The following is a 26,074-nucleotide window of genomic DNA, read 5'->3' as shown; positions in this document are numbered from 1 at the left end:
TATAACACAACCCCTGTACAGTAATATATAACACAACCCCTGTACAGTAATGTATAACACAGCCCCTGTATAGTAATATATAACACAAACCCTGTGTAGTAATGTAAAACACAAACCCTGTATAGTAATATATAACACAACCCCTGTACAGTAATGTATAACACAGCCCCTGTACAGTAATATATAACACAAACCCTGTATAGTAATATATAACACAACCCCTGTGTAGTAATGTATAACACAGCCCCTGTATAGTAATGTAAAACACAACCCCTGTACAGTAATATATAACACAATCACTCTGCACACATAAAATGATTGGATATGAAGGAAATCATCTTACACTTCCATGCTTTTCTGTTTGCCTGTACGAAGTCCTACAGCTTTCCCCTTCCCCCGGAACTTCGACCTATGTTTAGGTTCCGAGGTATTTCTGTCCTCTGTGAATATTGTTGTCCCCAGACCTTGCACAATGCTGACATTTATTATAACTGGGGCTGACAATCAGGAGATGTTTTCAGGTTTCCCTGTTGTACTTCATTCATTATCACGTTGTATCATTTGCAACAAGTGTAACCAATTGTCATACAACACGCACACACCGATATCATTGTACCGCACACACTATTTATTGGCTTTGAATCCGAGTGTACAATCAGTACAGCCTGGAATTCCCCTGAAGAGCCACCGAGCCATTGACTACAGCCCGCTCATCATACACTTCTATTATAGGCAGCATTCAATGTGACGTCACAGAGTCTTCTTCATGCTCTGGCTGTGCGCATTGGTTACAATGGATGTAATTATACCCGGAATAGTGCCATACAGTTACCATGCATTCCAGCTCTTCTAGGATTGGTGGTGGCAGTTGAAGGGGCGGGGTTATTACGACATCACAGTGTAGAGGTGTGTACAGGCAGGTTATCTGTGCTGTGTGAGTGGAGGACAGCACACATCAGCTGGGAAGGTAAGTACAGGTCTGTCCTGGTATATAGGTTCTATAGGGCAGCCAATAGGCAGCCAGGTCATTATTTTACTATGTTTTCTGTATTACAGATTGCATATGGAACTATTGTGGTTCATATATTTTAGCAATAAGAAAGACTTTAGGGTCAGATCTCAATATAGGTGGCAGGATATGTAACAGCGATAGCTAGTATTAGGCACATTATAGTCAAATTGTTCTGTAAGGTTCAAGACATTTATATCTAAGCAGCTTCCTCATTTTTAAGGTTACATGTGTGGGTGGCGGGCACTGTGGTTTGCAGCACCAGGGTTTGTTGTCAATTCTATCTACATATGCTGAGTTTTTATTTTGCAGTATGTGGATATACATGTATATATAATACATACTGATGTCCATACAGAAGACCTCATATTTATTTATATTTATTTAGATCCGCTCCTGCACAAATAAAGATATCTTCAAACTGAAGCTATGGCATCTGAGGTAAGATTTTATTTTTTGGCTTCTATCTTTACTACATTTTAGATTTATCTTTGTTAGGAACATGAAAACGACTCCAAGGCTGGAGAGAATACACTTTCATCAGTGAACCTGGATGATCCAGCAAACCTGGAATGGATTTCTTAAAAGTCATTTGCTATTTGTTAGCATTTGTTTTTAATCCTGGACTAGATCCATTCCAGATTTGCTGGATTTCCCAGTTTCACATATGAAAGTGTATCCTCTCTAGCCTTGGAGAGCTTTAATAAATCAGGCTCATTAGAGGAACTAATATACTAACTCATCTTTCCAGCAGCCCATGACACCTACCCTCCTTCTCTTCCAACTCTAATTTTTACATCACTTCCAAGAATGTCAAATACTCAGGTCACCCATTTAGAACATAGGTGTTAATTATTTATGTTCCAATCATTTTTATTAAAATAGCAAAAAAAAATGTATCAAACATTTGGTTTTAACATGCAATTGGATTGAGGCAACAATAGTGCAAGAACTGAGAATATACATCAGGCAAAAACTATTCATGAAAATTTCCATTTTCATAAATTAATAAAAAAAAAATCTAGTGCGCATAAAGCAAAACTGTAACAAAAAATAATTGGGTGGGGGACACACAAAGACCTGAATGTTGTGTTTAAGGCAATGTAGAGCATCTAGAACATGAAGCCTGGAATGAAATGAAAAGAGAGGGTAAAGGTAGAGGGAACAGACAGGAGAAAAATAATAGGGAGATCTAGCACAGAATTACAGGGGAGTTAAACCATTACAATGTACAAAGGAAAGGTAGGTGCCATTGGCAATACCCATAAACCACTCATTTAATGGGGAGAATATTCCAAGTCTGCAGGCAAGTAATGATGGATCCAGGTTTCCCACATCTCATGCAACATCATCAGAATCAGAAAGAATTGTAGACAATTCAAAAGATACCATGACATTACTTGTGTGACCATTAGCACAGCAGACCACCAAGATTTAGCTAGGACCCGCTTAGTCACCTTAAAAATGAAGCCAATTAACCTGAATTGATTATTGGTACAAGCAGAGGGCTCCCCAGGGTTCCTAGAGATAGATGTGCCTAGGACAGCATATTCCCATTGTTACACTGCAGGCTACAACCTATGGATTCAGGACAAGCCCATCATATATGAAAAGGAGTGTTACTGGTTGGACAACCCTGGAAAGATGCACTAGGGGCAGTAAAGGTAATTTAATTGAGTTTTATAATTAATATAATTAATATAATTTAATTTATACAGTAATATTTTTAAAAAAAAGGTCTCAAAGTTTCTGAAATCTTTATTTTAGAAACTCCAGTGGGGAAATCTTTTCCATTAGTCTTTACTGCTCTTCCCAACCATCACTATAGAGTCTCATTCTCATATAAAGGGGTCTCACCAACATAGAACCCTAAAAGAAGTATAAAAATTCAGTTATTGTACCAAGGTGGTTGGCATCTATGAAAAAGGAGACTGTTTTAGATGAATGTACCTATTAGTTGGGAATTAGGAAATACAATACATTTGTCTCTGCAGCTTTTGTAAAAACAGGTAACCATGCTGTGAATTCTGCCTTGTGACCAGGATTAAACTGTGAACACTTTCTGCTTGGAAGATTTTATATATTTCTTTTAACCACTTCACTGTGCTTTAGCTGTAAGTTAAGGACACCACTTGAATGCTTTACAGAAGCACTGTCGTTGGTTGAGTCCTAAAAAGTGTCAGGAGCAGAAGAACATTTCAGGTGATGTTCAAGCAACCATGTAAATTCTTTTCCCCAAATGTATGTTTGTTCTGATACCTGGCCTTCCTTATACTGTAGAATGAGCCTGGAGATGCAGGTATATTCTGCACATGACTAAGCACAGACTTCTGCACTGGGTAACTGTTGGTATTTGGGTCTGTGGAACAAGGATAGGGGAAGTTGTGCATTGCAGACACCTAACATTGCTTTTAAATCCAGTAGTGGTCAGGAAAGTTTTTCTAATGTGTCAAATAGCTTAGCCAAGAAGCCCTAGGCCTGCTGTCTTTTGGTGTCTCATGGACAGTGGATCATCACCCAGTCAAGCTGAAAACAGTAGACATTCCTTAAATTTCAGGGTAACTGTACGCTAGGTTTTTACATGATTTTTTTATATCCAAATCTAATCCTGTACACACATCAGATGATTGTCATGAATCTTGTGCAAAAATCTGACGTGTACGGCAGAATCTCCTTCAATTTGTACAGGTTTTTATATGTATGTAGTTTGTTGCAGTTTATCATAATTACCTACTTATTTGAATTGCTTTCAATGTGTTAAAGTTATGGGGCCCTATTTATTAAAGTTCTTCAAAATTAGAGAAGATGGACTTTCATGGGATTCATATTCATATTTCATGGGATTTAATATTGAAAACGTTTGCCAACAAATAGCAAATGATTTTAAGAAGTCCATTCCAAGTTTGCTGGATAACCCAGGTTCACACAGGAAAGTGTTTTTTATCCAGTCTTTGAGAGCTTTAATAAATCAAGTGCATAAAGTTTACCCTGTATTAAAGTTGGAGAATTTGTGCTATAACAAGTCTAAAGGTTTTACCTTTTTGAATTGGGGCAATACCATGCTGAATTTGGCCACCCTATGCTGCTTTGTGTTCACATTGTGCTTGTGCCAGTATCCAGTATGACCTGTGACTAACCTTGTGCAATAGGTACCGGTCACTTGATCTCTGATGTCTTTGTTGTCCTTCAGTGGCGTCATTCAATGAAGGCTGTTTTTCTATTAAACGTAATGAGAGTGTGATCAGTAGAATTTTGCAAGAGCACATGATGTTCTGTCAATGTTCCAGACCACTTATCTCCTAACATAGAATGGTGCATTTAATGTCAAACATAAAATCAGTAACAGTGCAATAAACTGTTCTAAATTTAACATTTTTATTTGGAAAAGACTTGGATGTTTTGAACAATAACAATGACAATATTGTTACAGTAGTAGGAAATGAGAGAAAATCTCCAATAGATACACCTAAAAGTATTTATACAACTATCTTAACTTCTGCTCCTACTTGACTCTTGCAATAAAGCATGAGTTTTATATTAATACCAAATTATATTGTTTTTCTAGAAGTTGTATATTTAAAAATGTATTTCTTATCACATTTTCTTTCAGGGAGATAAACTATGGGGTGGAAGATTTGTTGGCAGCATAGACCCCATCATGGAAATGTTCAACTCTTCAGTGGCATATGACCAGAGGATGTGGTCTGCTGACATCAGGGGCAGTCAAGCTTACGTAAAAGCCTTAGAAAAAGCAGGCCTTGTAAGCGCCTCTGAAATGGAACAAATTGTTACAGGCTTGGATCAGGTATGTATTATGTAGGTTCTTTTATTTCTTACTGTAAGATACAACTAAAAGTGTCCTGTACTACGAGAAACTCATTGCCACTGTTTAGAATTGCCTAGCTAGACAGATCAATAATTCCACAATTTCAGATGTTCCATATAACAAAATATATATTACATATTCAATTGCGTGCAATATTTTATCTATAGCAGGCACCATGGTGATTTTTTCTTTGCATATATAGTGTGGCTAATGAGCACTTTATCCAGTAGTAAAGTAGTAAAGTATTAAAGATAATTCATGATTAAGTCAGTGTTAAGCATTTGCAATGGAACAGGCCAGTATATAAGATGTGTGTTTTATTTATGATGCATGCAAGCATTTGGAAACTGTTTTCCCACACTGCAGCAGCCAATCATCAGGCCCTAATGAGTGCCCCATATAATATAATTTAATAAAATATATTATTATAATAATAATATATAAATGTTGCTTCAGCCAGTTCAGCTTCAGTTATATCCAGAAGAAAGGGGGACTACTGGTGCAGTTCTGCGCTTTTAGTGTCATATCATTCATACTGTAAAGGTCTATGCAGAGACCTCAGCGACATTCTGCATATGTGACTCACAGTAGTCAATGCAGCACCAAAACTATTTCCACCCTCTATCTATCTATCTATCTATCTATCTATCATTTATATAATAGAATAAGTGCAGTTATTACAGTAATTTAGTATTTCTGTGAACATTAGGTGATGCAGCACACATAAATCCACTGCCCTAACCACCTCAAAGAGAGATGAAGGCTTGGCTGATGACTTTTTACTAAGCAACATTTCTACACAATAATGACGGCATAGTCTGGTCTCCTTAAACTACATGATTTGGGAAATAGAGGTGTGATAGGTTCCTTTCCAAATGATATGAGCTTGACTATAGATTTAGCTACTGTACATACTATTGACTTCCAATTTATTTCAGTATGGGGCTATACTACTGCATCTGCATTTATGAAATACATTGTTCAAAACTATTTTTGTTTCCAATTCTTACAGATCCATGAAGAATGGTCTACGGGCACATTTGTGTTGACAAAAGCGGATGAGGATATACACACTGCCAATGAACGACGCCTCAAGGTAGGCATTCATTTATTTGATATTTTTTTTACATGTTTATCTGCTCACAGGCTTCATTTATATATGAGGCAAGCCACTGTGAACTCTCCTGAAACATGGACAGGGACCCAACAGTCAGTGATTTCAGACAACTCCACAGCATTACCTGGAAAGATTTTAGTAATCAGGTTTGTAATATATATACCTGTGATAAACACTTCTGTCTTACTCTTGTCTAGGAATTAATAGGAGAACCTGCAGGAAAGCTTCATACTGGACGCAGCCGAAATGATCAGGTATATACTATTTTATAATAATATATTATACTTTAATATAATAAGATTGGGTTGTTTAAGAGCCTATTATCAATTTACAGAAATCACATCAGATCCTGTCCTCCTGGAGCTTGAAATGTATTTTCCCCATCTGTGAGACAAACAGATACACATGCTAGTGCTATTAATGAACCATTTAAGAAGAGTACATTGTGTAGACATTTCTTCTTGGTGTTTTTGTGCTCACAGGTTGTAACAGACATGAGGTTGTGGTTGCGAGATTCCTGTTCTGCTCTTTACTTGCATTTGACTCGCCTTATCAGGACGATGGTAGACAGAGCAGCAATGTAAGTGGAGTGTGTGTAGTATTTTCTAAAGTTAAACGTGTATGGCGGGGTCACATGTGCCTCCAGTTGTCTGTGCCTCTTCTATTCAGTAACCCCAATTTTTGTCTCAGCTTTCAACTTCCTAATGTCTACCCTTAGTGTTCCCTATCTTTCCAGTGCCTTTCCATCACCACAGTGTTCAGACCTCCCAGTGGCCCATAGTTTGTAAATGTAGTGTAATCACAGTAGATTATGGAGCAAATCCTGTACAAGTTTAGAATTTATGGAGCAAATCTCCACATTCTCCTTCACATGAAGATAAATAATGTCATACTAGAAGGCAAGAGAGAGCTTTCAGTGAGAGATGGCAAAGAATCATTAGTAGAATAGATTCCTTTACAGGACCACTCAATCCTGTGCTGTGATATTCCTCTTTTCTTTTCTTCTTCACATCTCTTTCTCACTCTCATCGCCTCATTGTAATGCACATTTTGAAAGTAATTGGCAAAGTGGTGATTTAGGAGTGTCTATTAATGTGGTGTATACTTATATAGTCAGCTATTTTGTGCTGTTAAAATTTAACTAAAGTCACTTAACAGAGATCTATTTTTACAGTTGATCAGTCTGGAAAAAAATGAATCCACTGTAATTCAGCGGATCATGACAATAAAATAAGGTAGATAGCTTAAGTAGGCATTGTATATGAGATGAAGGACAAGGGAAGCTCAGTCAAAAGTTTGCAAGCAGGGGTTTCCACTTAATATTTATGGTAACAATTTCAAACCAACCAAAAGCTGTGTGTTTAAAACAGTGTATAAAGCATATTTTTTGGCACCATCAGTGAACAAAGCAAATAGTATATGTTTACTGCAAAAATAAAAAAATAAAGTTGACACATCATTCCGTTTGCAAAAGAGAAATAGCTTCCAGTGTCTGACATTACTGTGATTGGGAAATGCAGGACCACTGCCTACAAACATGAGGATTTTGACCTGCAGCTTACAACATACTGCATGCTGTATGCTCGCTCATAGTCCACTCTATTTTTGTAAGAAATGTAACCTTGAACTCTTACAGACCAATGTCCTCACATTGTCACTTTTGTAGTTGGGCATCACGAGCTGCCTGGTTACTTCCAGGTTGTCTTTTAAAGATAAAACTTTTTAACATTGACTTTATTGTATGTGCACAGAAAACATAGATCATATAGATCATACTTTTTTATAATATTTTTTTATTAAAGGTTGTTTCAATAAATATAGTAATCAAGGTTACAGCAAATAAGTTAACACAGAATATACAAATATTCAAAGAAACATTTATAAAAAAAAACTAAAAAAAAAGAAAACAGGCTTGCGAATACACACATGAAATATGGAAGAAAGAGAAGTAGCTACACAATCTTGTTAACAATGTCAGCAGTTTCCAACTCAAATATCATCCATAACCATAGGAGGATCATTATCTAACATTCTCACAGTATACTAAGATGTATGTTCAAAAGTATTTATGATCTGATGCTTTATTGAGGGAGACTGAGGGAGACTCTTTCTGATTCCCATGTTTCAAAACATTTTGCAACCTTAATTTCTTCAATCCAGGCCATTCAGAAAACATATTCTAATTTCTCCTGAAAAGATATGCTCCCATGTGGGGAGATATACACCCCATGGTAAATTCTAAGATTCATTTCCCTGTACATCGCTGAAGGGAGAGCTGACCATGCCCCTTCTCCACAATAAGTTTTAACACAACCATATATGTGCAGTTGTCTTTGATGGTATATTCTCTGTATTTGCATATTTATGAATGGAAGCCATTTAAATCATGATCAAATTTACTACACTTTTTTAAACGTAGCCAAACCAGGCAAAAACCTTATGTCTGTTGGTGTCTAAAGTCTGAGGGAATAATCAATTGGATACACTACAAAAACCTGACCCAGTAACTGTTGCTTGGCTTGATTTTATTGGTGCTGACAGTATCTGAGTATTAATTATCTCCTTCCAACTTTTTTATGTTACAGAGACAGTTACAGCGATCCTTAGAGATAGTTAGATGTTGCATCTACATCCTCATATATGTATGGTCAGCAGGACAGTTATCAGGGTTATAGGAGCAGAAATCAGCGCTCCTTTCCATAAACCATTAAGGTGGTTACCAAGGCAGGAGACCAAGAGTCAAGGGATATCTACATAGCTGTGCTACAGGCAGCAAAAACAAATCCTAAAAAGTAAATGTCAGTGGAGTAGCAAAGAATAAATCGTCAGGATGATCATTTAGGACATGCCTATTTTATTTTTATTAGAGGTTAGTAACCAAAGGGTTTTCAAACCCCCCTGCTTCAGAGTAAACAGGTGCTGCTTTACAAGAATAGAGATATATCATTTTCTTGATTTAATGTCAGGAATGATATTCTTTTGATCACATTACACCTTGTTTACACTGTAGTCCTGAGAAAAGGTGATTTCATAACCCCCAAAAAGTGTTACCAGCCTGTAACAAAAACAAGCATTTTTTTCTCCTACTTAATTCTACTTTTGGTGCTTTAATCTTGACTACACATCTATAGGCCTGATTTATTAAAGCTCTCTGAGACTTTCTTAGAATCGTTTGCTATTAGTTGACAAATGTTTTCAATCCTGTACGAGATCTATTCCAGGTTTGCTGGATCACCCAGGTTCTCCCATGATAGTCTATCTTCACCAGAACTTAATAAATCAGACCCACTGTGTTTACCTCCCCCCTACACTAGGAAAGCTATAAAATCCTGCCAGTGGTTCTAACCAACTAACAAAAAGAGAAAATATAGCAGATAAAATCAATCCCAGAATTTATACACCAACCCTACAAATATTGTATCTGCCTCATGCAAATGCAGAGATTAAAACCGCATTTAAAAGTATGGCAGTAGAACAAAATTGAGAACAGCCCACATCCAAGCTCCCCTGATCTGCCTAAGCCTTGTAATGATTTGGCTGACTGTTTTAAGTAACCTTGTGGCTTCAGTCCATCTGTTTTCTCTTTTCCTCAAAACACTAAACATCATATTGTTTTATTTCAGAGAAGTTGATATACTTTTTCCGGGATATACCCACATGCAGAGAGCCCAGCCTATACGTTGGAGTCACTGGATTCTAAGGTAAAATAACCCCCCAGCTTTATAAAAACATTCTTATGTAGGTTCAGTAACCCTTTATGTTACTAATTGAAGATGCACACATTCCTTTACACACATTTTTATTCTTTAAAGATGAAATATACTGTAATGCACATGAAGGCTTTATAGACTATATAAGGGTAAAATAGAACTATCTAACCTCCATAGACCAGATATTTGCACTTTTGTTATACTTTCTTATGAAACCACCCAGCGTAGTGTAAAAGTGTGAATAGTGCTTGGGGGCTGCAGTGAACCAAGCTTGGAACTTTGAAATGTTTTTTACTTTAAAGACAATGTAAGTGCAAAAATACCCATTGATCTCCTAGAAAGTGTCTTCTGAGTGATATCAGCCATTGTATTTTGCTACACTTCTTAACCAACCACTTGTAGTCCCAAGATACTAAATAAATACTTTAGGGCAGGAAAGGCAGATTAGTAATAGACATTTATGTCTGTGTCCTGTTTCAATTATTATTGGTTTATAAACTATGTAATTAGATATGTACATTATGTGTTTATTTGAATGCTTATACATGTTTTGGGTATTAATAATCACTTTGTGTTTTCATGTCACAGCCATGCAGTTGCATTGTGTAGGGATGCGGAAAGACTGGGAGAATTAAGAAAGAGGATAAATGTTTTACCACTTGGCAGGTAAGGTTTCTTTATAAAAGCAATACTAAACTATTTGTTCAGTCACCTTTAGTTTCTGTTGGAGAGAAAAATCACATTTAGTGGAAAATGAAACCAGCTATAAAAAAACAATACTTCTTCTGCTATGCACTACTCTACGAAAAAGAGTACTTGTTGCTTAATCACCCAGCATTTGATTTGAAGTGACACAAATCTAGGCTATAAGTCAAGAAAAGTGCTTCTGCTAAATCATTCTGCATCTCCTCAACTCAGCTTATTAATAATGGCTCAATGCTTGCTTCAGAACAGCAGACAGGTTTTCTGCATAGTTAATCATTTTTCACTTTAGTACAACCACTACTTGTTATGAGATGACATAAACTGTAAATGCTAGATCAGAAAACAATCTTATATGTGGTTCTCACTGCAGCTGACTAAGTCATTCTTCAACATCCCACAATGGTATCTTTTTTTGGTCAATGCACTATAACTTATGGAAGAGAGGGGAAAAAGCCCTATGCACATACTAATCTTTGGGAAACTCCGTATTTGCATATGTTATTTAAGGAAGCTGCAAGGTACATTAGAGAGGCGAGACAAAGATAGTATGTGGTGCCTGTTGTTACAGGTTTTCTTTAAAGCTGAACTCCAAATATAAGCAGGCTGATATAAAAGACATATTATTAGTAAAAAAAAAGAAAGAAGGCTTTCATGTTATTTTATAATTTATCATTTCCTACCAATACGTTGTTTGAAAACAAATACCAGTTTAAAAGATAAATCTCCTTATAAAGGAGAACTTCAAATGAAGCAATGAGTCACAGCGTCATTTTCTGAAGGAAGGAAAAATAGTCATACTATTTATTACTGTGAGTTTATGCAAGTCCTTTAAGTACCCACTTAAACTTATTTGAAGTTCTCCTTTGTCCCAGTAAATCAAGCTCATGTGAAGTTGCAGTCTTTTCTAGTAGCTCCTGTGGCAGAAGAGCTGCCTGATCACTTGTAGCAGACTGGATGAGCTAATGAACGATAAAGGTTTTTAAAGTGTCAGCAGGTAAAGGTTCAAAATGTATAGAAATGTATATAAAATACATCATAAAAGACTTTCTGCGACACTAATGAAGGATATACTCCAACAAATAGAGATGTTGGTACTTCTGACAAGTAAATCTGCTCCAATATATGTATTTAGCAGTTTGCCAGGGGTTAAAAGTAAAAGTCAGTTTTACCTGAAGTGGCAATAAATGCATGTGACTATTTATGTTGATCATTTATTGTATGGGTTTTAGTACAGGAAACAATTAAAATGCAATTTAATAACACATAAATGTAAATCTTGTAAATCTTCTCTGTATTATTGCGCAAGGTAGAAAGTAATGTTATTGATTCTAATTTTATTGTTATGTAATTCCTACTATCCTATTTATATATTTACATTTTATGTTCTAGTGGTGCCATAGCTGGAAATCCTTTAGGAGTAGACAGGGAACTTCTGCGCAAAGGTATATGTGTAAAAATTACAATTTACCTATCTGCTGCATGTAACTGCTGTTATACAAAAAAATTACCAAAACACCTGAAGTAAATAAAATGTGTATAGTGCTGCCTAAAAAAATGTAACAGACCCAAATGGATATGCCAGTATGTTTTAAAACCTCATATAATTGATAAGGGCATGTTTAGACTTGTGGTTAAAAACTGCAGCATTTACTCCATCCAGGCACCTACTGCCATAGCTTAGGCACCCGGGAGCTACAACACACCGTCACTGCTGAAAAGGCAAAAGCCCAGAAGAGTGGTTCTTTTTTTCACTTTGTGTTAATTGAAACTGCTTTTTAAGTGTTTGTATGCAGTCCAAATCTTTGCAGGTGGCATGGGCAGCAAACCACTCCCGGACACTGCATGTAGCATCCAAAAAACATGTGGCAATGCTGCCACCACCAAGTGCCTGGCATAAGAAGAGTTAAGAATGAAATAATTCAGTCCAATGTTAACCATTGTTTTGCACTTTTGAGTGGTAAACCCTCCTATTGGTTGCTATGATTTACTTTAACGTGTATGTTGCACCTTTATCATATCATATCATGTTATATGTGGTATTTATTATCTATTATTTCCCAACAGAACTAAAGTTTGACTCTGTCAGTCTAAATAGCATGGATGCAACCAGTGAACGGGACTTTATAGGTAAATATTTGTGTGTTCCTCTAAAAATCAACATCCTTTGTAATAATATTATCTTAATAATTTAATGTAACATTTATTTAACGCTTTGTTTCAGCTGAGTTTTTGTTCTGGGCTTCTCTTTGCATGACACATCTTTCTAAGATGTCCGAGGATCTCATTATCTACAGCACCAAAGAATTCAGCTTTGTTACTTTGTCAGACTCCTACAGGTAAGTTCTCAGTTAAATAAAACTTGGCAGTACTCATATAATTGAAGTTTTCATTTTATAGTTGAACAAGATTGCACCATTGGATTTTCAAGTAGTGGCCAATTTTAATTTTTAGTATGATATTTACCCTGAAGCAATTTGTGCTGTGACTTTCTCATTTGTATACATCTTTGCTTTTATTATATTTTTATATATATATATATTTATTATATTTATTATTTTATTATAGTATTTCATTTACAGATATCAAAATGCTTCCTTTAGTGGTGATCTGCACATCATGAGTTGTAACTAAGAAGTATGAGCAGAATTGTAACTGTGTGATACCAATGCTATTAAGATACAGAAAACGATTTATGCTTTTCCGATGCAAACTATTCCTAAACCTATTTACACACAAATGTATGTGCCCCCTGATATTATTACCTGGATAAAACAATACCAGACTACATACAATACAATTACAGACAGCTTGCCCTTGGCGCCTTTAACCACATAGTAGTTGCATGGTCTTTTTTGGCTATAACCACCAGACTAACAGGTTTTTAAACCATGTTTTCTATATACCAAATAATATTTTGGTATTTTACTTTATTATCTATCTGAACCTTACAACTATTATTAGTCAGAATTAACCTTGGTTAATAACCTAAGCTAATTTTTGTGAACTGAAACCCAGTGTCATTTAGAAAAGATGTTAAAAAAGAGCTAGAGTAGGAGCTAACTGTAAGTAAAAGCTACAGTCCTAATCCTTACTGTTTCTACATTACTTATTGGATCACTGGCCCTAAACAAGAATGTGCATCAACAAATGAATTACTAAATACTATAAGATTAAATATAAATTAGTGAGCCATCACATAAGGAAAGAAGTGTAGGTATATGAAAGAAGAAGTAACAAAATAGGGATAGGCTCTAGGCACGGGTTTCATCTTGTTGGAAGCTGATGACAGCTGCATTATAAATAAACTTAAATAGTAAAAGTCAAGACCATCTCTAGCTATAAACAGCACAAGTTTACTAATAGGAGCCCCCTGAGTCGCAGGGCATCCAGTCAGAGCTAGGACTAAGGGACTGAGAAAGTTTCTTGACTACTATTGCAGTTGTACTGCAACAAGGATACTTCCCTGCATGTCGTGGCATCAGACAACTGCACTTGGCAGTAGAGTGGGTAAGGACACTTTTGGGTGCTCTGTAACAAAGTACGTAGCCTTAAATAGAGTAGGGCAAGGTAAAAAGCATTCAGGTTCATAATGCTGTCTCTGTCCCCATTAGGAAGATTCACCATAAAATCAAACATTTCCGATTAGTAAAGCAGTACTGCAATACATCTGACAAAATGGGACAATGCAGTCCCATAAAGAAATGTTATAGTACACTGAGGACTTATCTTTTTCTCCATAGTACTGGAAGCAGTTTGATGCCTCAGAAGAAGAACCCTGACAGCTTGGAACTTATCCGCAGCAAAGCTGGACGTGTCTTTGGTCGAGTATGTTAAGTATTACAAAATATTTACGTGAAGTCTTTGTAGAGCAGTGTTTTTAGTATTTATTATTTAACAGGATTTATATAGTGCCAACATATTACTCAGCGCTGTACATTAAATAGGGGTTGAAAATGACAGACAGATACATACAGTGACACAGGAGGAGGAGAGGACACTGCCCAGAAGAGCTTATAATCAAAAGCATTAAAAATGTTTAGTTTTTGTACTGACCACCTGTATACAAAGGCAGTATGCTGCATTCCCCAGAGGCATGCACCTCTTCCTACATTGTTGTGGACATTTACCAGCCTGCATAGTTAAGTGACCTATTGTTAGCTGCATTCCCATGCTTTCTATGCCACCCTCCCTTATCTGAAAATCTACTGCAATCCGAGAGTTTGTAAATGCTATACTGGGCATCCCCTCAAAGTTCCTCAATTCTTAGGGACCCTGTGTAGTAGCCCTTGGATTCACAACTCTCTGACTTCTGCCTATTTTACACCCCATCTCACATCGCTAACAAATTACTTGGGGTGTAATATTTTCTTTATGTTTACCCATGCAGTACATGCAATCCATTCGATTTATCTAACAATCTATAATGAGGACCTGCTCCAGCTTTAAAAATGACAAATTGAGAACAAAAAAAATGGGTGTTCTAATCATTTCTGAGATGATAAAAAAAACTGTGGCAATGTGCCTTTATTCTAGTACTAACACATGACATTGCAGTTAACATGAATCCAAAAAAATGAACTTTTTATTAGTGTTTGGTATCTATTTGGGATTTATTTGTATTTCTACCATGGTAGCACTTTGGCTTTGCCTTTATGGCATAAGTGCTAAATTTTTACCCAATTCAATAGTAAAATCTGGTAAACTCATACTATTCCAGGCTTGTTCTTGTTTTGTTAAAACTTGCCTTTTCCACTGCTGCCTTTAGTTGCAACATCAGCTAGGCAATTTCATACACCTAAACATTCTTACCCGATAATTATAACAGGTAATGCATTTGTGTGGATTGTTCTCTCTCATTGTAAATTGATAGAGGAGAGCATGTCCTATTCATAACTATGCAGAACTAGTATATTTCTGCATGGGCAAAGCATGCTGCGCTTTATCGTCAAGGAAATTAATAAGTGCAAGTTCTTCTGCTTAAAAAGCTCTAAAGTTTTAACACTCCTATTATTAACATAAATTAGTATTTAGTACTAATGCATTAAAACGTGTGAGGATAAATCAGAAATGATCTTTTTTTAATGGCTGGAATGATTCTCATTAAGTGTTAAATGACATACAGTGGTTCAATATGCACACGTCTTTAGTCCTTTATCGTTATCATTATTTGTTCTTTATACTTTTTCAATTTCCCATATATTAAATACACAATATGTTACAAATATTTTATTAGGTCAAGATTGTAAAAATTACAATTCTCTTTGTTTTACGCTAAATTTGTATTTTCAAAGCAATAAAATATATTTTCCTTGAAATATTTTGCAGTGCAGTGGCTTCCTTATGACACTAAAAGGCCTTCCTAGCACGTACAATAAAGACCTCCAGGTAAGAGTTACCTACCTAGTTAGTCTGTTTATTGGTTAATCTGTGTGCACCACTTTGTAAAGTTAAGCAAGGCTGCATTCTAGCAGGGTCAGGGACTGACAGGAATGTATGTGACTTCTGCTATGCATACTTACTTACAACATACTAGGTCTGGATTTTAGAGTATTCTGCACTGTCAAAGCCATTTTCAATTTATTAGTCTTACTGCTTACTTTTGTATCCAACACCTGTACTCTAAGGGGTTTTCAGGGGTGCAATTATCACACCTGAAATAACAAGGCAGACTAATTTGCATTTGTGTACTGATTTGCTTGTATAATGCCCTCTTAGTATTTTTGCATCTTGTACCAAAAACTAGGATACTAAAGGCCTGTGTTGTGGGGCTTTAGTTCATTTCAAGTCTATAGGGACACAGAAGAGCTTACAGCAGGTGAAATGCTAGTCATTAGGAGGTCAACTTTTTACTTATCTATTGTATGTAAATATATTTAAAAATAATTGCTGCAGTTTCTTCAGAAATCTAATAATTGTTTCTTGATTTTCCTGTAGGAAGATAAGGAGGCCATGTTTGATGTTTATGATACAGTGTGTGCTGTGCTTCAAGTGGCCTCTGGTGTGATCTCCACATTGCAGGTAAAATATTTCTTTGCTATTTATTTACATTGTTACAGGCTCGGAGACCATGTCACATTAGCAGTGCATTGAAACAGAAGTGAACTTGTTGATGATGATGATGATGATGATGAATATATTTTGATTTTTATTAAAATATTTGGTAAAAACATAAAAATGAGGATAGTTTATTGTATACAACGTGCTTAGAAGCGAGTAGGTTGGAACTTGTGTAGCAAGAAGTAAAGGAGCTCTGTTTTAAAAACAGAGAATTGGAGATTCCCTCCATTGTGGGAATCTTCCAGTTCAATGTGTTTCAATGGCAGTAACTGATTCTCACCAGGGAAATGTCTGAGGGAAAGTCAGGTTTCCTGTTTTATAAATAGAGCCTAATGAGTTGCGTCATTTTGCAGATGGGCTTGGTCAAGGCTAGGTACTAGCTTGGCAAGTTCACGATTTGAGTAGGCCCAGACTTGCAACTCACTAATCAGAAGAAAATGTGATCAAACAAATTAAGGAAGTCAATTGTTAGATGTTATGCCAGGGGTAAACTCTCTTGGTTTTCCTTTACTTAGTTAATTACCTTTAATTTTTGTAATATATATACTGTGGTCTAATTTTTCATTTTATGTTCTAGATAAACAAGGAAGCTATGGAGAAAGCACTGAGCCCGGATATGCTGGCAACAGACATTGCTTATTATCTGGTCAGGAAAGGGGTAAGCAATGCCAGTTGTTATTTGCAACCATAGCGAAAAATTAAGAAGCTCTTAGCAAGACAGGACTGGTCTGTATAAAGTGCCTTACATGATGTAATCATGGACTGATCACTGTTTTAGTATGGACTGAATACTATACAGTATATAACAGGGGTGTCTGGCCTGCAATGTCTTTTTTTTTTTTGGCCCCCAAAGGAATCCTAAATATAAATTGCAGCTGGCCCGCTGCTGCATTGAAATAGCGCTGCTACTACTATTCCCGGCCTCCCTAGCCTATATGTGGCCCCACATTGCACTGTTTTATAGGCGCAGGGAATCGTAGTAGCCGTGCTATTTCAGTGAAGAGGGAGTTCCAGCCACTCATAACATTAAGCCCTGCATTGGACTGTTTTCTTGACGCAGGGAGGTGTAGTAGCGGTGCTATTTTAGTTTCAAGTTTGGCCCGCAACTTTGTCTAAGTTTTTAATTTTGGCCCACTGTGTATTTGAGTTTACCACCCCTAGTATATAACAAAGCGGGAATCATATGTGAGCCACAGAGACACATTAAAAAGAGAGGGAGCTTAGTAGTGAAGGTAGTATTCTGAATTGCCTTGCAAGAATTTGCATTGTATTGTAATTAAATTGCATTGCTGGTGGTTCTCTTTTTCTTCAGCTGTTTTTAACACAGTTTAACAAATGAACATCGCTTTTTTATTGTTTTTTGTTTAGATCCCAATAAAAAAAAAAAACATGCACTGTACAATTGTCCAATCCATTCCTCCTACCCACTGCAGTCCACTAGCCAAACATATTCACCTTGCTTCTCAATCAAATCATTTTGACATCTGTATGGTCATATTTTTTTTTCAACAGAGTGAGAAGGGTTTCCTCTGTTTGATTTGTGGTACTGTGTGTTTAGATTTCTTTGTGTAGATTTCCCTTCTCTTTCTCTTCTGGGGACGGAGGGTCAGAGCAACAGGAAGAGTTGACTGGCATTTGGCTTCAATATATAAAGCAAAATTCCAGCTTCTCTTTAAGTGGGAAACTTATTATTGTGCTAACCCCAGGAAGCAGCCACTGATAGCACAGTTTGCTGCCCCATTATGCTCCCATTTCCTATGACTCTGGCACAATCTTCAACGCTTCTGGCTTCTAAACACTGACCTTATATACAGCCTACAGTGACACAGAGTAAAAATCACAGAACATAGCAGGAGTAGGAACCCTAGGAAATCAGTGTTTCTTAAGAGATCATGTGGCTGGGTCCAAGTTCTATCAAAATGCCTTCCGGAACGATTTCCTACCTCACCCTGGGTTTTGGAGCTATTACTCTAGTCATCCTGGAGGCCAGTGAAGCGCATCCACAACAATTGGGATCCAGAGAGCAATACCAATATGGAAAATAAATCACTGCAGGATCTTTACCACACTATGTAACATGACCACACTGAACATTTAAAAGGCTTTTCCAGCTTTTTTTTTTTTATCTGAAACTAACACTTACCTCACCCTAAACTAAAGGTTTAAAAAGTGTAACTAATTGTTATCAATATAACAACTTAAGTCTTAAAAAATGGGCACGGTGAGAGTGTCACCTAAAAGGTCACCTTCTTTAAATTCCACTTGCTTTAGCAAGGGAAATGTCACAGTGTCTCTTTTATCAAACCATAACCATTTGCACTTGCCTTGTTGAGTGCCTAAGGTAACAGCACCTAAGGCTGCACCAGGAGCTTTGGTGTAAAAACTACTGTTTCTTGGGGAAAATGTGGTAGTCCCTCACAACTGACAATTTCTTTACAAAGCTTTGAATACCTAATTCATATATTTAGGAAACTGTGTTCTTTGTTTTTTTATATTGTATCTATCTGACATTTGCTTGTATTGTGACAACAGATGCCCTTCAGACAAGCACATGGAGCCTCTGGTAAAGCGGTTCAGCTAGCAGAAACTAAAGGAATCGCTCTTAATAAACTTTCCTTGGAGGATTTGAAGAGTATCAGGTGTGTTATATGATTTGGAGTGAAAATATAATATAATAATACAAAACATAATACCAACGGTCACCACTGGGATACAGGCCAAGTCAGAAAAGTCAGATAACTTTGTCTAGCAGGGTCTTTTAAAATGTTTGCTTTTCATTTTTCCACTATGGACCTGAATAATTACCTAATATCCCAGGTCATAAATTTTCTAAAAATAAAGCAACTGTATGATAAAATTATGGCAATCATGTTTGTACAATACAGTATATTTAACACTTAAGTAAAAAAATACACTATAGTCATTTCAGTGCTCACTGGATAGTATCCTAAACAATTTAGAGCCAAACTATGGTGAATTCCCAGAAATTATCTTTCTGCTTCTAACTGTGATAGAGATATAAAATATGTGCAGTACTAAGCATTAATGTATTTGTATTTAATCTGGATGTGTTGTATTAATTTTTTTTTATATTTGACTTTTTTCTTAACATTCTTGGGTTCATTCTTTTTACCACAAATGTCTTCCATCTTCTGGGATGAATAATACCTAACATCCTTTTTCCCAGAGGATTGAGGACATACTCATGTGTATGTGAGTATTTAGGTAGAGGGCAATATTCTCACTGAGGACCGCCCATTGCTGGGTTTGTGGAAATGTGATTGAGCCTCCAGGATGTTACCCGTGGAAATGGGTGACCCAAAGTTGGGCTTTAAACATGGTCACCTGGAGTCCTGGTTTAAGGACAGGTGCTAAAAGTAATAACCCATCTAAATTGCCTTTATACTTAGCAGGTTTTTCTTCATTCTGAGCATGTCCCAGAAAGAAATGTCTATATTTCCCCCACACCAACCTGCTAAATTTACAATATATTTCTCCAGTCTTTTCCAGTGTTTGTTTAGACACATTGGTGGGACGATAGAGACATTTTGTTTTTCTCTGCAACCATTCCACGCTTGCTGGCTTTAGACATGATCTGACATGGAAATGATTTCTGTTTGCAACAGCTCCCAGCAGTGGAAAAATACAAATACTTTCCAGTCTGAAAAATGTGTCCTTTATATAAGAATCATTATCTGCTGCTTCTTGCATTGAGGACTGCATTGCTGTGGAATATTACATAGACAAAGAAAATGTGCTGGCAAAATACTTGTGAAGCCTATATAATATAAACACTTGGGGGTCCAATTTTAAAGCAGTTAACTTGACATTCACTGGTGAAGAATCAGCTACTTCCATTGAAACACATGGACCTGGAAGATTCCCCACCAGGCAATGTTTCAGTAAATGTCAGATTCACTGCTTTATTGGTATACCCCTTGGTATTCTAAATATACCTAATACCTATATAGCTGACTTGCCGCTTATTTTATTCCTGCAGTCCTCTCTTCAGCAACGATGTGTCCAAGGTGTGGAACTACACCAACAGTGTGGAGCAGTACACAGCGGCAGGGGGGACCGCAAAGAGTTGTGTGGTAGCACAGGTGGAACAGCTGAGAACATGGCTGAAAAATCACAAGGATCAGTGACCTCCTGGGATAATAGAACCATATAACAGATTTATTAAAAAACATGAAAATATGTTTTACAGTTTTATAGATGAACTCCAGGAAACACAGATACAAAGCTAAAATACATATGAGAGCTGTTTTACCTGCCAGAGGATTTGTACTTTTGATCATTCAGTCCTGAGATTTTCACAGCTCTGCCACACATTCTAGCAGGGAAGAAGACCTGATTTTTCTCAGCTGCAGTTAAATCTTTTTTTTTATCTGCCCGGAGTTCATCTCAACTTATAATTGCTATTGCTTTAAAAGGAATAAAGTAATTGAAAGTAGCAACCTATTTTAGAGATGCCAAATAGTATTCATTTTATATATGCAAGCAATATATTTACAAAGATGGTCTGTTATTTGTCTACAATTAATAAAATATTAATTAAAAAAATAGTTTGTATATTTTTTTAGCAAATTGCTAATTATTTGTTAATGCCAGAATCATTTAAAAGTGCCCACAGATGTAGAAGGGGCCGCTGGCTGTTTATTTCCAATCCAGCTCCTGTTTGAACATAAACATGAATACCTGGCACAAACAATGTTTGTGTTTATAGCTATGTACTAAATACTGTGTACTCTTAGTGAGGAGACAAGTGTGGGCACTGAAAACTGCACTACTTTACACTAAACTGGGAGTAAATGTGGGATCAGCGAATAGTAGAATATGCCAACATAATTAGAATATCATAAGATCTTTCTCTTTGTGACCTAAAATAAATGTCCACGTTATGTCAACTAAACAGAAAGGTGAATGCTCTGAGAAAACAATACCATTTGTTGCTTGTTAAGCATGCCTAGTTCTTACTTCTCCAAGATTATTCTGATGTAGATATTTTCCCCATTACAGACATATTAAATTAATTCCACACAGTAGGTCTGATTTATAAAAGCTCTCCAAGACTGGAGAAGATAGACTATTACGGGAGAACCTAAAAGATCCCGCAAATCTGGCATGGATTTCCTAAATAACATTTGCTATAATTTATTTATTATTATTATAAAGCTTTAGTAAATCACATTCAGTGTCTGTGTCCCGCTTAGGCACAATTTACATTTTAGAAAATTTAGGTTACCTATGCCATAGAAAATATTCACTTTTGAGGTTTTTCACTTAAGCAGGGGCGCAGAAGGGTTAGCTTTCTGTGCTATCAAAAAGTTGTTTATCTTCACAGAAACCTCCTCTCTGATGTCCTCAATGAATGTCTTATTGAATCTTTAAGGGAAAATGTGCTTTCATTTACTTCTGGTTAAAGTAAATAATAAATAACCAAAGTGCTAAAAAAAAGTTTTATAATATTAAGTGTAGAAAGAGCAGTATGTGATTTTACAGCATGCATACTACAGAGAAACCCATGACACCATATTATTCAAGTATGAGTGGGGAATGGATGGTTAGTGGGGTTCCTATATTAAAATGTCAATATTAATTTTTTAGTTTGCCTAGCCTGTGTTAGGTAATTATATTATTTATATAAATTTAGGCTTCATTTACTTTTACACCCTGGCCTATAATAATACAGTGCACCTTTATATAATTTTTAAATGCTGCCAATTAAGAGAGGAGGTTCTCTGAGATCCAAAGACGAGAAATGGTAAGCAGCTGTATAAACATCCCTTGAGGAAACAGGTTAATCTATTCTACGAGTAAAAATGAATTGCCAGGAAATAAAAATGATTATTCACTTCAGTAGAAAGTTCTGAGATTTAAGTATTGATACAGAGATGTCTATAGTCTGTACTAGTATCATTGCACTTTAGTAGTTGTAAGGTAATTTGGATGATATTTCAAGTATCACAGTGGCACAGATTGTTCTGTATGCTGGGTGTAATTCCCATTATGTTCTTGTTCCCTGTGTATCCTGGTTGGAACTCTCAGTATTTGTATGTATGGGCACTGAATAGTACCACTTCTCTTGTTCTGTATTCTGGGTATATTTCTGTTATTATGTCTGCATTTAACCTTTTGCATAGTAGGGTTCCTCTGCAGACTTGCACTGTACATCTTGCCATATCACTTTCACTTTTTACCATCAATAATGGTTATGCAGAAATTAAAGTGGTCCTAAACTCAAAAAACAAAAAGTCAGTGGCCATCTAATGGCAGAAATTTAGAAAGTCTTCTAAAATCTCTGGCAAAGATAGTGCCTTCCAAGACTCCGCAATGACAGGTTTTGGACCTGTCATCAATGTAGAATGAGTGCACACAGCAGTCATAATCGGTAAGTATGCTGTGCACATATAATTATTATGACAGAAGCTCATCACACACCAACGAGTTTTGTTTCTCTTTAAGTCGGAGTCGAGGAGTCGGAGACAATTTTGAGTCGGAGTCGATAAAAATGTGCCGACTCCGACTCCTGATAAATTTAAATTATAATAAAACAAATACAGCAAGTTCAAATGTCCTATTTTACAAACAATAGTCATAATTAAGTACTTCTCTGATGTAAGAATAAAGCAAAGTGCATAGTTGTAGTTCTACTAGTGTGAAGTTCAGCTGAGCTATTAAACAACCTGACATTCACATTATTGTAATCTGGATTATGTACATTACAAAAAGTGTTTTCATTTTATTTCATATATAATGTGTTTAACAAGTTAATTTGAGTGTAAACAAGTGTAATGATATAGGTGTAGGTGAGTGCTATGGCCTGATGTGTGTTCAGGGGTCCTGTCTGCACTCTCCATATATGCTCCCGTCCAGGGCTGAACTTTAACATCAATTTGCACATCACCTAATACTAGGAAATTAGTTAAGTGGCCCCCTGTCTGCTCAAATTTCTCTGTCTGCTAAAAGAGCTTAGAAGAACTTGGAGGAACAGCTTTTTGGATTCAACTGTAAGTGTCCATGTTTATTTGAAAACTGCATGGCTGCTTGTGTGTACTATGATGGAAGGCTGTGTGCATGTTTCTGGATAAAACTGCAGGGCTATGTGTATGTTTGTGTGTATGGTGCAGGAATGTATGAATGTTTGTGTATAGTGCATATAGTGTGTATGTAGGGCTCTGTGTTGTGTGTATAGTATATATGTTTGTGCATGTTTTTCTGTATAGGACAAATTATGTCTAAGTTTAGTGCAGGGCTGTAGCTTATTTGTGTGTATAGTGCCGTGTTGTATGTATGTATGTTTGCAATAGTGCAGGACTATGTGTATGCTTGTATTTAAATCAAAGAATATGCTAGTATAGTATAACATATTTTATATTTTAATGAAAGCGGCACCCGATTCACAATGGCAAAACGTCTGTCAACAAACATGATAAAGTCTGCTGTTTATGAGCACTTTACATTATCAAGTGATGGGAAACATTACATGTGCCAATGTATTCTTGAAGATGATGGTGAAAAACAATGATGGTGAAAAAATGTGATGCAAAAATTAGCAGTTTCAGTGGGTCTAACAGAAATGCACCTACAAGAGCATCAAATTTCAAGACACTTGCAGTGTTTTTATCCTAAAGTGTTAGAAGTTGTGAATGAGAAAGATATCAATGATAATATTTCATCTACTTCTGGGAGAAAAAATGTTCAGAAATCTACTGGAGACCAAACACAACTAAGATTTATACCTGACAAAGTTACCATAACAATGATACCCAAAAAAATTCCTAAAACACATTATTGAAATGGTAGTAAAGAATAGTGTACCACTATCCTTCTTTTCACAGCCAACCTTTTTAGGCCTAAACGGAGAAATGGCTAAAAAACTTGGTGTTTCTCTGGAAAGAGAAACTATAAAGAAACATATAATTGAAGAGGCCAAATGTAAAAAGGGAAGAACTACGAAATGGTCTGAAGGGACATTTTGTCTTCATAAAAATAGAGGCATGCACACATCACAGAGTCAATTATTTTGCTATTAATGTTTGATTTGTTGATGAAAATAATAAAACAATAACGTGAACCTTGGGAGTAAAGGACACCCAGGCACATCACACCAGTGACTATCTTCAGATGTTAGTGGAGAATGTTCTAGAAGATTTTGAAATGAAAAAGGAACAGATTCTATGTATTGTGACAGATAATGCTTCTAATATGTTAAGCACATTCAGAAAATGAAGAAAGTAGATGTAGAAAGTGACAGACCGATATCAAAGGAAGACAGTTCTGCAAGTATTGTCGAAAGTGAAAGCGAAGAGAATAGTGACGATATTATAATAGCAAGCTATTTTTTTTAAACTTGATCTTGCTGCAAATTCGGCTGTTCTTACCTACCGAAATTGTAAGCAAGAATGGCCGGTGTAAATTTGCTAATCGAGCTTGAATTAAAAAAAAAAAAAAAAAAAAAAAAGATTGCGGGCTGTGCTGATCAATGAATGCAGCGCCGGCTGTGCGATCCCCGCCACTAGAGGTTAAATGGGGACAAGTCTCCCAATTCAAAACCTCTAGTGCTCTCTGATTGGCTGAGGAAAGCTATTTAGGCAAAAAGGAAAACATTTTTGTATATTATTTTATTTATTATTACTTATTATTACTTACTAAATTATTTACTCGCTTATTGTTAAAAATACACTATTGATGCTTTCTAATAAAGCACCCGAATTATTTAGCCGATTTCTTCTTACTACTCCTTTCTGTTTAGAGAACATGTTCTCAACAGGATTAAGAAATGGAGAGTATGGTGGTAAAAATAGGAGTTGGTGTCCCTTACTTTCAACCAAGCTCTTTACCAGGATAGTTTTATGAAAGGGGACATAAAAAAGATAAAAAGATAAATATGAATAATATTGTTATCTTAAAACTTAGTGTAAATCCATGAAATAAAGATATTTATGATATATATTAAATATTTTTATTAAAGTTTCATGAGAAAAAATTTTTATGGTAAAATATTGTGTTATATTTAATTTTATATTAAATTTATTTATTTATGAATGAGGAGTCGGAGTCAGAGAGTTGGAGTTGGAGTTGGGGGTACCAGAAACTGAGGAGTCGGAGTCGAAGGATTTATCTACCATCTCCACAGCCCTGGTCATACTTACCTGTAATTTTCCTTTCCTGTAAACTCCTCCTGACAGCATGTTTCCCTGCCTTATCCTGTCCCGAGCTTGTTGCAGAACACCTGCACGGCAGAGGGAGGTTACTTTTAATGCTCTGGTAAAGTGGTCCTATGGAGAGCAAGGTACAGAGGTAACCCACATGTGCATGCTGTCAAGAGAAGTTTACAGGAAAGGAAAATTACAGGAAAGTATGACAACAAATTTTCATTATTTCACAGAAGCATTACAGCAGCAATCCACTCAGCATCTACTCAAACATCACTTTTTATGCTGCTTACATTTTACATTTTCTTTTTATTTCAGCTCAGATTTAAAGGATAGCATTACTTTTGTATACTTATTCTTTAGAGCAGCCAGGGTTCCACTAGAGCAGTGGTCGCCAACCTTTTTGGACCTCAAAGGGGAAGAAACTTCCCCCATAGTGACTTCAAGATGCCGGAACTTGGGTGGGTGGGTTGTGTCCATACGGGGGAT

The 26,074-nt window shown here is 36.2% G+C and overlaps 2 protein-coding genes across 3 annotated transcripts in view; one reads left to right on the top strand and one right to left on the bottom strand.

The window, feature by feature from the left end:
* The window catches only part of CRCP (CGRP receptor component), a 17,544-nt gene extending 13,313 nt beyond the window's left edge, over positions 1-4,231 (bottom strand). The window contains exon 1 of one of the 2 annotated variants that reach the window (XM_072416158.1): positions 4,147-4,231. In XM_072416158.1, coding sequence (XP_072272259.1) covers positions 4,147-4,208 — 62 coding nt within the window. In that variant the 5' untranslated portion in view covers positions 4,209-4,231. Of the gene's footprint in view, positions 1-343; positions 754-4,146 lie in introns of those variants that run through there. The other variant, XM_072416164.1, reaches the window with a different exon arrangement.
* On the top strand, positions 866-20,992 carry ASL (argininosuccinate lyase). Its single transcript, XM_072416150.1, has 17 exons — positions 866-967; positions 1,398-1,450; positions 4,620-4,814; positions 5,848-5,931; positions 6,150-6,206; positions 6,435-6,532; positions 9,576-9,653; positions 10,251-10,328; positions 11,757-11,809; positions 12,432-12,494; positions 12,589-12,703; positions 14,108-14,192; positions 15,693-15,752; positions 16,302-16,385; positions 17,002-17,082; positions 18,957-19,063; positions 20,425-20,992. Exons 2-17 carry the CDS (start codon positions 1,439-1,441, stop codon positions 20,570-20,572), a joined length of 1,398 nt encoding a protein of 465 aa, XP_072272251.1. The 5' UTR covers positions 866-967; positions 1,398-1,438; the 3' UTR covers positions 20,573-20,992.
* Positions 20,993-26,074: the final 5,082 nt, after the last annotated feature.

This window comes from Pyxicephalus adspersus, chromosome 1 (assembly GCF_032062135.1).
Source record: "Pyxicephalus adspersus chromosome 1, UCB_Pads_2.0, whole genome shotgun sequence".
Lineage (NCBI taxonomy): Eukaryota > Metazoa > Chordata > Amphibia > Anura > Pyxicephalidae > Pyxicephalus > Pyxicephalus adspersus.
This window is presented reverse-complemented; position numbering and strand designations above follow the sequence as displayed.